Raw genomic sequence first — 16,353 nt, 5'->3', positions numbered from 1 at the left:
TTGTACCTGTCGGTGTGTAAAAGGAACTGAGGAAAGGAAGAGGGCTGAGAAAATCTACTTAAGTGTTGTAGCAGTGTATTAGTGTAACTTGTTAAAACAGAGGAAGCTTTTCCCTGTAATTATAGTTGCTAATAACTTTAGAGATGGGATATATTATGTCTTATGGAAAATCCATTATTGTTCATGCAAACTTCTTCATGAAAACAGAAATTCCATTAATGTTTGTGAGCAGTAAACTGGTTATGTTAAAAATGTGTAACTTTTATGAGTTACTTAGTAAAACACTTTTTATTTTTACTCCAATTAGGGAAGAAGACAAAAACATATTTGATTACTGCAGGGAAAACAACATTGACCATATAACCAAAGTCATCAAATCGAAAAATATGGATGTGAATATGAAAGATGAAGAGGTATGGAAAAACATGCCTTGTTAATTTTTTATGCTTTGTTGTTTTTGCACCAGTGTTTTTTTCGAAATGGCTTATGAACTACAACTCAGAATACAGTATGATGAAGATTGTATCAAAATATCTATGTGAGATAGTGTCACCCACTTAAGATGCTTTCTGTATATGGGTCCATCATCTTTCTGTTGATGTTGTATAAGTTAGTAGCTGAAGCTTGCTGAAGTCAAGTAACTTCCGTTTCTTCACAATATTTATAAATAGTTTTTACACCTTCTATTATTGTACTTTATTTTTTTTATTTTAAGATTTTTTTAATGTTTATTTATTTTGAGAGGGGGAGAGGGACAGAGAGAGAGGAGACACAGAATCTGAAGCAGGCTCCAGGCTCTGAGCTGTCAGCACAGAGCCCAATGCAGGGCTCAAAGTCATGAACCATGAGATCATGACCTGAGCTGAAGTCAGATACTTAATTGACTGAGCCACACAAGTGCCCCTATATCATTGTATTTTAAACAAGTATGTTGTCCTTTGCTCAGTAAATATGTTTCTAGAATACTGTGTGTCAGAATTTTAGTAAATCCATTCATTTAAATGTAGGTCCACTACTTAAAGGGAGTCTATACTAAATTATTTTGTAAAATATGTTACTTTTTAATTTATTTGTTTTATGAATAAAACTGTTTACATATGGAGCTTAAACTGTCCCTGTGTTACAGTTGTTAAATAGGAAACAACATTTACTATTTCAGTTTTAATCATTTTATTTACTCTTTGTTAAGGCAATGTAAGATGATTGAAATGACCAAAAGGTGGTGATTGTTAGGAAGAAACATGCAGTGATCATAGATAATATGAGGAGTAGATAAATAATCAGTGTATGTACTGATTGAGAGTTCTTTATGCTGCTTAGTCCTTATTTTTACTTCACTTTTAGGTGATATCTTTCCTGTAATACATATTGTCAGTGACATCTGGAACTGAAAATAAAAAACTGTAATTCTGCAGTAAAGAGGCCCAGTAATAGTGTGTTCTTCCCTAAGTAATGAAACAAACAGCTAAGAGAGATGTGGGTGGAGAAAAGTAGAAGCCAGATTGTGAAATAATAAAACCAGGTCTTTTGTTTTTTTAGGCTTTTTTAATGTTTGCTTATTTTTGAGAGAGAGAGCCCTCACATCTGCGTGTATGTGACAGGGGAGGGGCAGAAAGAGAGAATCACAAACAGGCTTTGTACTGTCTGTGTAGAGCCCCATGTGGGACTTAATCCCACTAACCATGAGATCATGACCTGAGCCGAAATTAAGAGTCGGAGACTTAACCAACTGAGCCACCCAAGTGCCCCTAAAACCAGGTCTTTTGATTCCCACTAGGGTGTTGTTGTTTTTTTTGTTTGTTTGGGGTTTTTTTTGCCTTTCTGGATGAGGATACTTTTTTTTTCCCCCACTAAATCAGGTGTGACTGCTTCCCTTGATTTTATTGTTTTTTATTTTTGTACTTGTGAGTTAAGATTTTTATAAAACTAATACATGCAGGTAATTCAAGGAAAAATCAGTATTATGTCTTATAACAAAAAGAGTATTCCTTTACTTGTACCCTTCTCACATTGATTCTAGCTCCCTTGAGGCAAGAACTCTCAATTCTTTTAGTTGTTTCTTTTGCAATTTACCTGCATAATTCTAAATAATATACTTATATCTCTTGACATTATTGATTTTCCTCTCTGTTATATTAGGATTTAGCTGTTTTACTCATATTCCCCACTCCTACTCTGCCCACCCTCCTAACAGCTATATCACAACTTTTAGTTTCAGCTTTCTGATTGCATCTCTACGGAATCAATGTTAAAATATTATTTTATAATTGTGATATAGCCATAACGTAATTATGTCATTATTACTATGTAAATTATGTTCGTTGCTGAGCCATAGGTGGTACTGTGTGTATTAGTCAGCTTTTGCTATTAGCCAGATTTCAGCAGCTAATAACTACATTTATTTCTTGCTCATATTTCAAAAGAGTTTGGGGTCAGTCAAGGCTCTGCTGGGTTTGCTAGCCTTGTTTGGGTTCAGTTCATGTCAGTTTCATGTGTCTTCTCATTGTCATACTGAGATCCAGTCTCAATGTCATATTCTCTGGGGTAGAACTAAAGGCAGACAGAATCAGACCTCACACATTCATTTAAAACTTCTGCTTGGATATAGCATGTGTCATATCTACTCACATTCCTTCAGCCAAAACAAGTCATGGGACCAAACTCCCAAGTCTGTATGATAGGAAGCCCGTTCTGATTACATGGAAGCAATGCAATGGTGGGAAGGAAATGAATAATTATATAATTATGAATAATGCAATCTATATACCATGACACAACATTCTGTTTTTCTTAAGGCTAATAATTGCTTCTTTTTTGGTTTTTATATGTTATATCTTCTGTGTTTCTGTCATTAACTCTTTCCTCAAATTGCCCAAAAGAGGTCTTCGCTGCAGAATGTGCAGACACATCAGGTAGTCAATCCCATGTTGTTTTAGTGATTTCCCTTCTGGAACTCTCCTCTCTTCCTCTTCTCTAATCTCCACTGGTTGCCCTCTAGGCCTGTTGCATAGATGTCATCTTGGGATGATACTGGACCTCTGTCCTGGGAATTCTCTTCCCTTCTCTCCTGGAGTCTTCTGTTTTCTGGATCTCGGGTCTTTATCTTTTATTGTTTACTTCCTTGTTTGGATGAAGTGTCTCCTTCAGTAACTTCCTTTTTTATCTGTTGCGCAGTTTTGATGGTGCCTATCTTCCAGTAGCTTCCTGAGCAAGGTAAACATTTTGAGATCTTCATTGTTGAAAATGTTTTATCCTAGTTTTTGGCATATTCCACATGCTCAATAAATATTTGATGAACTAATGAATGATTGAATGAATGATTAATTAGAAGCAGTATAACTGTGGTGAGCTAGACTACGAGGATTCAAGTCTCAGCACTATCATTTTCGAGCGTTGTGACTTTTGTCACGTTTATTCTGTGTCTCAGTTTCCTAATGTGTGAAATGGGAATAGTGGTGGTACCTGTGTCAGCATTGTTTGGAGGATTATGTTAATATCTATAAAGTACTTGAACAACACCTGACACACACATAACAACCTGTTACCTGTTAGATATATGAAAAATAAGAAAAACGAAAGTCTATTTTGCCTTCACTCATTCCTTCTTTCTTCTCGTTTTCTTTATGTAGATCCAAATTTCTGATCTATACTAATTTCCTTCTCTCTAAAGAACTTCTTTTAACATTTTTTTCCAAAGTCTACTGACAACAAATTCCCTTAGTTTTTGTTTGCCTAAGAAAGTCTTTATTTTTCTTTCATTTTTGAAGGAAAATTTCTCAGGATACATAATTCTAGGTTGGTGAAGCTTTTTTTCAAAAACACTTTAAATATTTCACTCCAATCTCTTATTGTTTGCACGGTTTCTGAGGAGGAATAAGATGTAATTCTGTTTTTTTATTATTATTATTTTTGTGTCTTTATTTTATTTTGAGAGAGACAGCGCAAGTGGGGGAGGGACAGAGAAAGAAGGAGACACAGAATCTGAAGCTGGGTCCAGGCTCTGAGCTGTCAGAACAGAGCCCAACGCAGGGCTTGAATCCACGACTGTGAGATCATGACCTGAGCCAAAGTCGGACGCTTAACCGACTGACCCACCCAGACGCCTCAGGAATCAGATGTAATTCTTCTCTTTGTTTATAAGTAAGGATTTTTTCCTCTGGCTTCTTTTAAGATTTTTTTGTCTTCGACTTTTTGTGGTTTGAAAATAATGTGCCTAGGTGTAGGGTTTTTTGGCGTATGTATATATATATTTTTTTTTTTAGGTTTTTTTTATTATGAGAGAAAGTGAGAGCAGGGGAGTGCCGGGCGGAGAGTGAGAATCCCAAGGAGGCTCCTCACCAGCAGCGCTGAATCCATCTCAGGGCTTGAACCTGTGGACCATGAGATCATCACTTGAGCTGAAGTCAGATGCTTAACTGACTGAGCCACTCAGGTGCCCCTGGCATTTATCTTGCTTGGTGTTCTCTGACCTTCCTGGATCTGTGGCTTGGTGTCTAGCATTCATTTGGGGGAAATCCAGTCATTGTTTCACATTCTTCTTCTGTACCTTCTTTTGTTTCTTCTCTTTCTGGTGTCCCCATTATGCATGTGTCACACCTTGTGTAATTTTTGCACAGTACTTGGATATTATGTTCTGATTTCTTTTCAGTCTTTGTTCTCTTTGCTTTTCAGTTTTCGAGGATTCTATCAGATATATCCTTTAGCTCAGAGATTCTTTGCTTAGCTGTATCCAGGACACTCTTAAGCCCATCAAAGGCATTCTTTATTTGTTACTTTTTTTTTTTTAATCTCTAGCATTTCTTTTTGGTTCTTCCTTAGGATTTCTATCTCTCTGCTTACATTGTCCATCTGTTCTTGTACACTGTCCATTTTATCTGTTAGAGTCTTTAGCATATTAATCATGGTTATTTTAAATTCTTAGCCTGATAATTCCAATATCCTTGCCATGTTTGGCTCTGATAATTACTCTCTTCAAATTGTTTTTTGCCCTTTGGTATGCTTTGTAATTTTTACTGATAGCTGCTACACATCATATATCAGATAAAGGGAACTGCTTTAAATAGTCCTCATGTAATGTGGAGAGACATGGGGGAGGGCAAGGGCTCTGTCATCCTATGACTAGGTCTCAGTCTTTATTGAGCCTATGCCTCTGGACTGTGAATCTCACAAGTGTTTCTACTTTTTCTCCTCCCTGCTTAAGTGGAATAGGATGGCTAGAGTGGGCTGGCTTTGGAGCCCAGCAAGTTAGGCTCTGGGTAACTAGTTGTCCCCGAAGACAGGCCTCGTTAAGAACAGAGTGCTCTGGCATATTTTAGAAGGGTTCATTTTCCCTTCCAGAAGTGGGTGGGGATTTTTCTCTGAAAGTTACTTTAGGAACCTGGTCAAGCTCCTGTAGGTAAATCTCAGAAAGTTTTGTACCCTCCCCCCACTGGAGTTTTTAACTCAACGTTGTCCATACTGAGCCTTCAGCAATTTGTCATTATAATCTGGTTTTGCCCCCTGGCTCTGGTTCCTGGGGTAGTTTTCACTTATGAAACTCGAAAGTCAAGTGATCTGTGTGTGTCTCTAGTCTTGGGGGCAGTGGTTTGCCCTGCGTCCTCCCCTCTCTTATGGATCCAAGAATAGTTGACTTTCCAATCTCTTCAGCATTTTGCTCATTGTTAGGATGGAGTGTTAACTTCCAAGACCCTTATATATGGAACTGGAAACTCAAAGCCCACTTAACTTTTCAAGGTCACTTTTTCCCTGGAATGCATCTTGCATGTACTAGATGTTCCCTATGAGAACTTTCCATCTTACAGATAATAAACTTTATGTGGTGTGTGTTTTAGTTTACAGAGTATTTTCCCTTATCTTCCCAACAATCCTGTAAGTAGATGCTATCCTCATTTTACAGACAGGAGCTAAATCAAAGTTGTCAAATACATATAAGTGCTAAGTGGAAATGGGGGTCTGAGAGAGTGTTCTTTTTGCCAATGGATTTAAGGATATACAATTTCCATTTGGCCCTGCTAGTGTTAATGCTCTGATTTGTAACAATTTCTTTTATAAAATAGTACTAAGAGGCAAATCTACACATGACCTTTGCAAAGATCATTGGACAGCAGTCATAGGAATAAAATGTCTAGAACACAAATAGCGTACACTAACAATTTTTTTCAAAGATAAAAAGAACATATAAAATGTATTGCTTCTGTTATTCAGTTACTTTGATGTAGTATGGCTTCCTAGGTCTTCCAGTTTGTTACCCATGCAGCTACCTTCACCCCCAGCCTGCCAGAACATTGTGTTTCCATGAACAGATGAAGTGCTTACACATTCATAGACTGAGACGCCAAGAATTCAGTTGGGTTCTCTCATTGCTCCAAGCAGATTTCTGCCCTCTCAGCCATGACATCTCAGGCTGGGCCCTGAATACTGATGGCAAGCCTTTTATTATTAATCAGGGATCGGTATGAATTAATTTAAGAACATGAGGAAAATGAGAACTTAAAATTAGAATCAAATTTAACGTCCTAAATAAAATAAATGGTATTGCTTCATGACTTTTAAAGGTCTAACAAATAAAACAACAACTTAAGCCTTGATGATGGGCCAAAAGTATGAAATGTCAGAAATAAATTGCTTGTAAAATACTTTTAACCCTTTTATTTAAAAAGAAAGACATTCCCCTGCTATAATAAGTTGGGTGACAATTACAGTTTTGAAAGGACATCCAGTTCTTTGTGTCTATCTATTTGATATTTGAGCTTGAGAGATTTCATTACTGATTGCCTAGGATTCTTTGGGGTGGTATATGACTTTATTTAAAATGTTCATCCAGCAAGTTCAACCCAATTTCATTCTTGTCCTTAGATGACTAAAAATTACATTTATTATACTTAAAGTTTGCTATAAGCACATAAAGAAATCTAATTATAGTCATAAAATGATAAGTCATAGTCATAGAAATTTAATTTATAGTCATAAATGATATGCAAGCATTTCTCTATATTGAAATAAAAAGTCATATATTGCTGGAAATACATATATATATATGTATATTTGGGTCTATAACTATCATGGCACATAAACATAGATGTAAAATGCTTTTAAATAAAATCATATTTTATAATGAAGTTAACTTATTATGGATAAGTATAGTTTCTATACTATTTAAGTTGTAATTACTAATATATTAAGGCATATATTTCTAATTTGAGAAAATTGCATGGTATTTCTAGGTGACATAGTAATTAGGACATTGTATTTCCTGTAACAGAAGAAAGTTTTTGTAGATACATTTTTCTATACCATTTTCCAAGTTTATTGATTCTTTCAAATGCTTTGAAGGAGGTTACCTTTCTCTTCATTCCTTTCCCTTCTTGCTTTGTTTTAAATTTGTGGCTCATATCACAATATAACCTACATGCTTTTGCCTTAGAAACTGCTGAAATATCTGATAAAACTGAGAATATTAACCTAACAAAAGGTTTAAGAAGCACAGTCCATACACTGAGGCTAAATTTATGCTTTTATGTAAGATTTAAGAAAGGAACAAAATGTATCTTTTTAAATAACTCTCTGCATTTGAGTCTGTGTTATTTTGGTTGTACATTTGATTTACACAGTAATTTGAAGGAACTTGTTCATTCGCACTAATAATTGAGAAATGTGTTCTGAACTGTCACATTAGTCTCATTTGCATTAATGCTGGCAGCACCATTTCAAAATCTAGCCTCACTGTACATCAGAAACTCAGTTTTAATACAAAATTAGAAAAATAGTTTAAATCTTATGAGCTTTTTGGCAACTTACTTTTTATTTCTTTTTATTGTAAAATATACGTAACATAAAATTTACCATCTTAACCATTTTTAAGTGCGCAGCTCCGTGGCACTAAATATGTTTGCATTGTTCTGCAATTACCACCACCATCCATCTCCAGAACTTTTTCATCTTCCCCAGCTGGCACTCTGTCCTCATTAAACACTAACTCCCCATTCCCTCCCTGATCTTCCCCCTCCCCTCCCCGCAACCACCATTCTACTTTCTATCTCTGGGAATTTGACCACTTTAGATATCTCGTGTAAATGGAATCATATATATTTGTCCTTTACGACTGGCTCATTTTACGTAGCATAATGTCTTCAGGTTCATCCATGTTCTCGCATGTGTCAGAATTTCCTTCCTCTTATATATATTCATATAGTATTGCATTGTATGTGTATACCACATTGTGTTTATCCAAGCATCTGTTTTTGGACACTTGAGTTGCTTTCATATTTTGGCTGTTATGAATAATGTTGCTGTGAATGTGGGTGTACAGATTTTTGTTTCATTTTTTCCCAAAACTTTACTATGAAAAATTTTAAACGTACAGCAAGGTTGAAAGAATTTTACAGTGAACATCTATATCCCTACCACCTAGATTCTACCACTAATATTTTACTATGCTTTCTTTATCAGTATCTATTCATCTTTGTACCCATCAATCAATCTATCTCATTTTTAATGCATTTCAGAGTATTTTGCTTCCATCTAATTACTTCAGCATCATTTAATTAATTAGAATACAGTGTTAGTTTGATTTTTAGGATAGTGTTTACATACAGTGAAATGCACAAGTCTTAACTGTGCATTCTGTTTAATTTTGATAAATGTGTATACCTGTGTCACTGAAGCTCCTGTCAAGATATAGAACATTACTCACTCCCAGAAAGTTCCCTCCTACCCCTTCCCAGCTGGTTTTTTCTTCTAATTCCACAAAGGTAACCACTGTTCTAACACTTTTTCTACCATAGATTGATTTTATGTGTTCCAGAACTTTATATAAAAGGAATCATAATACTTTTTGTGTAAGTTTTCTTCCATTTAGTGTAATGTTTTTTGTTTTTTTTTTTTTTATTTCTAGGAGAGAGAGAGACAGCGTGAACAGGGGAGGGTTAGAGAGAGAGGGAGTCACAGACTGAAACAGGCTCCAGGCTCTGAGCTGGCAGTCAGCACAGAGCCCGACGTGGGGCCCGAACCCACGAACCGCGAGATCATGACCTAAGCGAAAGTCGGATGCTTAACCGACTAAGCCACCCAGGCGCCCCTAGTGTAATGTTTTTGAGATTCATCCATTTTGTTGTGTAAATCAGTTCTTCCTTTTTTTTTTTTTATATTTCCAAATAATATTTCCTCAAAACAATATATTGTTACTTATCCATTGTCTTGTGATGGACACCTGGGCTGTTTTCATGGCAACTTATTATTGCTGTTATTACGTATTTTATACAGGATAAAGTAATATCTCCTTTACTTATTTCGTCACTCTTAAGTCACTGCCAGTATGGCATAGTAACTCCTTATGGAAAAAAAAATTTTTTTAAGCAAATTTAAAATCCTTCTCAATTTCGTGATAACTCAGCAACACCATTTCTCTTTACCTTAGATCTAGCCCATGAAAGAGATCAAGTAGTTGCTCATTTTAAATATGTATCACATATATTGATTTGTGGTGTTCTTCTTAGTGCTGGTAAATAAGTTGTTCTACAGGGAGCCACTAGCTTCCATGCTGGGTACATGTGGAAACCTTAAACAGCCTCTCGGTCCTAGTCCTGTATGCAAGTTTTTGAAACAACATTGTGTGTCAATTAATTATTGAGAAGGAGGTGTAAATACAAGGCATTGTGTAGTTCCTGGTGCTTGCAGGTGAGGGAATTGTCACTGTAGCCAGCTGCTACAGCAGCAGCAAAAGGTAGAAGATAAGGAGAGGATGGTGGAGACAGAGACATGGAAGGTTATTGGTAGCCGAGGTCAGTCTCTACCATTGTCCATTGAAACAGTTCTTTTGCAGACAGAAATTCCAGTCGATTTGTTTACAGTATTTCCTTTGCACAGAATGGCAAGATGGTAACTCTTACCAATGTAAACATACCAACTTGGCCAGGTTTTTGTCTTTGTATGGTATATTGTGTCTGTTCTCAAAATACTATAAGAACTTCCAGACTCATTTTATAATGCATTCTCTTTTCATTTAATATGTGTTATCAGGAGAAAATCTAGTTCTAAAAAAATTCTACAGTTTATAAGGACAAGTAACTAAGGATATTGAAGAAGCATTTAACATATTAAGACCAGCTCTGTATTTTCCAGAAGGTATGAAAGTAATACCACTTAATAGGTTAGCTGCCACCCTGCACTTTCCAAGCACTTAGGAGTCATTCATCTGTCTGAGGTAGGACAGCATCTGCACCCATGCCTAACAGATGAGAACTCTTTCTTTTTTACCCCCTGTGTGTTACTGTATTTGAATTCCAGAATTTATCCAGAGCTCTCCAGATAGTGTGTGTGTGTCTTCTTGTGGCCACAGATTCCTTTTAATAATGACTTTTCCCTCTAATCTCCAAAATACTTGTAGGATATTTTTTTAGGAGAGTTGTTAAAACTAGAAACAAAGATTGTCACCTTTTGTGGTAGCAGTATAAATGCATGTAGCTTGAAAATGTATAGGATATTATATCATTTATAAAAGATACAGTAATTATTTAAAAAATACATAAACTACATTATGAATTTGGATAGTCTTTAAGCAACTATAGCTTTAATGTGCTTCTAATTCATGGTTTTTCTTTTGGAGGAGAGATTATAGATCCTGTATCTAAAATAATTTAATAATTGCATTGTATTGGTCCAGATATGTTTGTGGTTAACAAAGAGAAGGAAAGGAAACTACAGGTGTTTACTTCCTGATTTTGTCCTGAATGGTTATGAGGTTGGCATCTCTGCAAATTACTGTTATGTTATTACTTGAATTAATAATCTTAAATTAGAGCATGTTTATGGGAACTTTATAGTTTTAAGTAAAGACTGCATTCAGACTCCTGGTTGTGCTGGTCTTTGTCCTTTTAAGTATAGAATATTTTGAAAGCAAAACTTCCAAAACCTGATTTATTTTGTCTTTGTTTATTTACAAGTATGTTTTTAATCTTGCACTTGTTTTGAGCTTCTTAATACTGCATAAAAATATTAATCATTTGGTGGTCTTAATGTAGATCTCTTCTGCACTTCCACAGAAAGTCATTGTCAGGGAATTCATTCTAATTCAAGGTTAATTAGTGTACCATTAAAATAATGTGTTACAAAAATTAATTACATCACAGGTCAAAAAACGTATTAAAAAGCATAGTGTAAATGTCTGAGAGCACATCATCCTCTTAAAACATTGCTATACTAGTGCTACCTTTCTAGAAAATATATCTAAAGTGAAAATCACTACTGAGGTCCAGTCATAGGTGTTTCCCCTAAAGTAAATTTTTGGCACCACATATGGGAAATTTAAAATATATCTCCCATTAACAGTAAAATGTGTTGCTTGTCTGCTTTCTCATCGCAACAGCTGAAGATTTATATTTTAGCATTAGTCGATATAACCCTATTGGGTTAAAAGTAATGAGAAATCAGGAGATTGGTTGAGAAGTAGAAATTATCTGTACACTTTGAGGAAAAAGTACTAGTTATATTAATATTATGTTTTCTTACTTAACTACTAGATCTTTTGGTAGGTGCTCTGTGTAAGTATATCACACATCGGTTTAACTATGCAGTAATTCTTGTTAATAGTTTAACTTCATATCCATAAAATGTACACTTAAAATTAGAATGAAGATAGAGACTTTGAAATTCTATCTGATTCTTTCAATGTAAAAGCTATGAAACAGTTAACTAGAACTATAGAGTACTTTATACATTGGTGTTTTTCCCCAAGGGTCTTATTAGAATATCTGATTGTTCTGATTCTTTTAATGTAAAAGCTATGAAACAGTTAACTAGAACTATAAAGTACTTTATACATTGGTATTTTTCCCCAAGATTCTTATTAGAATATCTGATTGTCCATATTAAGGGTTTTGGAATTCATGCCTTAGTAACAGCAGGTCAATACACATTAAGAGCTACAGACATTTTGACATAGGAGACTCTTTACTCAATACATTTTTTACTTGGTTTTTAGAACTGTCTTCATTAAACAAAATTCTTGGCGGGCTCTGAACAAAATAGTTTACTATAACAAATTGTGAATATTTTGCTCCCACATTTAAAAATTTTCTTCTTTCCTGCCTCTTTGGATTTTGTGTAAGCCTATAGGAAAATATATTCACAGGTAAATAAAAATAAATTGAGTAAATGAAAGAAAAAAGAGAAGGATAATTTGTAGGAAGAAGTTGGCTTTGTTTTGTTTGTTTGTTTCAAGAAAAGACCTGGTTTAATTAGTCGAACTACTAGGTGCTTGAACAGAGTCTGAAAGATAAAGAGTAAAAAGTGGGTTTAGAAAAGCCTTCTTGAAAGGTGCTTTTTACTTTTAAAACCAGCTTTGTCCCAACTTATATCTTCTTAAATCTTTTCTAAAATGACATAGAGATTTCAACTTAATGTAGAAAAACATTCCATTCTTTAAAAACGACAACATCACTACCACCCTCAAAGAGTCATGTTAAACTATGCATCACTCATTTCTTCAGAAAAGCCATTAGGTTCTAGAAGGTTTTTTTTATTCTTTAAACCAAGTGTGCCTCTTTAATTAACTAAATCAAGATTTTCTGACTATCTGTTGATAGTGACTGTGAGTCTTAGGTAGACAATGATTAAAACTAATGTTTCATATTTAGTTCTTTGTCTCCTAACAGTTTATCATCTATTCTGTTTACAAGTGCAAAATTTGAAGATAGGTATTAGCAGACTTTATTAGATACTTTTGAGATATTTCTGTATCAGATGTTTTTTTAGATATTTCAGAGCGTAAATTTGGGATATTAATGGGCAATGCTTAGTTTCAAACTGATTGAATTTTCTTGCATTTTAAGAAATACATGTGAGTAAATTTATATATACAGATAATTTCTACCTACATTTAAGTACTCATATTTTATCCACAAGGTTTCTTTCACCAGAAGAAGTAACCATAATAATTTAAGAAAACTATTTTTTACATGTATATAAAGTACTTTAAAATTAACAAGGCATTATCTTGTAGCTCTTTCATTCGACAAATACTACTAGTGTTATTGTTTTAGTAGTATCCTTTTCTTCACTCCGTAGGTGAGGAAATGGATCAGGATGAAGTAAGCCATTGGGCTAGTGCATAATGGATTCCAAAGTAGAACTCAGGATTTCCAATTGATTTAGAAAAGTCTACCTTCTTTCCATAGAGCATTTTATATCAACCATGCTTAGGATAATCAGCCTACAGTTTTACATATTACTTTGTCTTTCTTATGACTTTATATCTTTTAGTACATACCTATCCATAATTACTTGAATGGTCTAAATGCTCCATTCGAAAGACACAGGGTGACAAAATGGATAAAAAACAAGACCCATCTATATGCTGCCTACAGAAGCTCACTTCTGAGCTAAGGACACATACAGACTGAAAGTAAAAAGATGGGAAAACATTTATCATTCAAATGGAAGCAAAAACAAGCTGTGACAGCAATACTTCTATCAGACAAAATAGACTTCAAAACAAAGACTAACGGATCATAGATGGGCATTACATAATGATAAAGGGATCAATCTAGCAAGAAGATATAAGAATTGTAAATATCTGTGCACCCAACATTGAAGCACCTAAATACATAAAGCAAATATTAATGGACATGAATAAGAGAAATTTATGGTAATACAGTAATAGTAGGAAATTTAACACCCCACTTACATCAATGGATAGCTTTAGGCAGAAAATCAAAAAGAAGCAGTATCTTTGAATGACATTTTATACCAGATGGCTATAATAGATATATATATATGGAACATTCCATCCAAAACCAACAGAATTAAGTGCACATGGAACATTCTCCAGAATAGATCCCATGTTAAGCCTCAAAATAAGTCTCAACTAATTTAAGAACATTTTTCTGATTACAATAGTTTGAAACTAGACATCCGTTACAAGAAAAAAAAACTGGAAAAAACACAAACACGTGGAGTCTAAACAACATAATACTAAACATCCAAAGTGTCAATGAAGTCAAAGAAGAAATAAAAAAATACATGGAGACAAATGAAAATGAAAACACAAAGGTCCAAAATATTTTGGATGCAGCAAAAGCAGCTCTAAGAAGGACATATATAGCAAAATCCCTGCCTCAAGAAACAAGAAAAAGCTCAACTAAACAATCTAACCATACACCTAAGAGAACTAGAACAAGAAGAACAAACTAAGCCCAAGGTGAATAGAAGAAAGGAAATAATAAAGAGCAGAGCAGAAAGAAATGATCTGATGACCTAAAGAATTAAAAAAAGAAAAGAAATGCAATGAAACCAGGAGGAGGTTCTTTGAAAGGACAAATAAAATTGATAAACCCTTAGCTAGACTCCTTAAGATAAATAAATAAATAAACCCAAATAAATGAGGTGAGAAATAAAAGTAACAATTGACACCACAGGAAATACAAAGGATTTAAGAGACTGCTACAAAAAATTATTTGCCAACAAATTGGCCAACCTAGAGAAAGTAGATAAATTCCTATAAACATACACCCTTCCAAAATTAAATCAGGAAGAAATAGAAAATCTGAAACTCTAGTAACAAAATTGAATTGGTTATCAGAAAACTATGAAGAAAATAAAGTGCAGGATCACATAGGTCCACAGGTGAATTCTATCAAACACTTAAAGAAAAGTTAGTTCCTATTGTCCTTAAACTATTCCAAAAAATAGAAGAGGAAGGAAAACTTTAAAATACATTCTACAAGGCCAGTGTTATCCTGACACCAAAGTTAGACAGAGATACCACCAAAAAAGAAAACTATAGGTCAATACTTGTGATAATTACAAATGCAAAAATTCTCAACAAAATATTAGCAAACCACGTTCACTGTACATTAAAAAGATCATTCACCACAATCAAGTGGGATTTATTTTGAGGATGCAAAGATGGTTCACAAATTAATCAACATCATCAAACTGAAGGGTGAAAATCATACAGTCATCTCAATAGATGCAGAAAAAGCATTTGACAAAATTTAACATCTCTTCATGACAAACTGAACAAAGTGGGTTTAGGGGGAAAATAACTCAACATAATAAGTATATATGAAAAACTGACATATAGCATCATATTCAATGGTGAAAAGCAGTTTTTCCTCTAAGATCATGAACAAGACAAGGATATCCATAGTACTGGAAGTCCTAGCTGTAATAATCAAACAAGAAAAAGAAATAAAAGGTATCCATATTGGTAAGGAAGAAGTTAAACTGTCACTGTTTGCAGATGAGATGATACTACACATAGAAAACCCTAAAGGCTCCACCAAAAAATCATTTGAACTGATAAATGAATTCAGTGAGTTTGTAAGATACAAAATTAATACCCAGAAATCAGTATAGTATTTCTATATACCAATAACAAAATAACAGAAAGAGAAATTAAGAAATAATTTCATTTACAGTTGCACCAAAAATAATAAAATACTTAGGAATAAACTTAGCTAAGGAGGTGGAAGACTCAAGAAATTGAAGACAACACAAACAAATGGAAAGATATCTCCTGCTCATGGATTGGAAGAATCAGTATTGTTAAAATGTTCATACAGTTCAAAGCAATCTACAGATTGAGTGCAATCCCAATCAAAATACCAATAGTATTATTCACAGAATGAGAACAAAGAATCATAAAATTTGGATGGAACCACAAAAGAGCCCAAATAACCAAAGCAATTGTGAGAAAGAAAAAGTGCAGGTATCATAATTTTAGATTTCAAGATACACTACGTAGCTGTAGTATTGACAACAGTATGGTATTGGTACAAAATGGACACATAGATCAATGGAACAGAGAACCCAAATATAAACCCATGCTCATCTGGTCAGTTAATCTATGACAAAGACAAAAATATCCAATAGAGAAAAGATAATCTCTTCAGTAAATGGTGCTGAGCAAAATAGACAGCTACATATAAAAGAATGAAACTGTACCATTTTCTCACACCACCCACAAAATTAAGCTAAAAATTGATTAAAGACTTAAATGTGAGATCTAAAATCATAAAAACCTAAAAGAGAACACAAGCAGTAATTACACAGACATCGACTGTAGCAACATTTTTCTAGATAAGTCTCCTAAGGCAAGAGAAACAAAAGCAAAGATAAACTATTGGTACTATAGCAAAATAAGAAACTATGCATAGCAGAGCAAAACAAAAAGGCAACCTACTGTACAGGAAAAGATATTTCCAAGTGATATATCCAATGAGGGGTTAATATCCAAAATATATAAAGAACTCATATGCCTGAACACCAAAAAACTAACCCAATTAAAAAGTGGGCAGAGGACCTAAATAAACATTTTTCCAAAGACATATAGATGGCCAATAGACACATGAAAAG

General features: G+C 34.2%; 1 protein-coding gene across 1 annotated transcript in view; it reads left to right on the top strand.

The window, feature by feature from the left end:
• ACBD6 (acyl-CoA binding domain containing 6) overlaps positions 1-16,353 on the top strand; it is a 194,754-nt gene that overhangs the window by 88,753 nt on the left and 89,648 nt on the right. Inside the window, exon 5 of the mRNA XM_077763114.1 lies at positions 308-413. Within this exon, the coding sequence (XP_077619240.1) occupies positions 308-413 (106 nt within the window). The remainder of the gene's footprint in view (positions 1-307; positions 414-16,353) is intronic.

The sequence above is a fragment of the Crocuta crocuta genome, unplaced genomic scaffold, assembly GCF_008692635.1.
Source record: "Crocuta crocuta isolate KB4526 unplaced genomic scaffold, BGI_CrCroc_1.0 scaffold3, whole genome shotgun sequence".
NCBI classification, from domain to species: domain Eukaryota; kingdom Metazoa; phylum Chordata; class Mammalia; order Carnivora; family Hyaenidae; genus Crocuta; species Crocuta crocuta.
The sequence above is the reverse complement of the archived record's forward strand: the minus strand, read 5'-3'. Positions and strand labels throughout refer to the sequence as shown.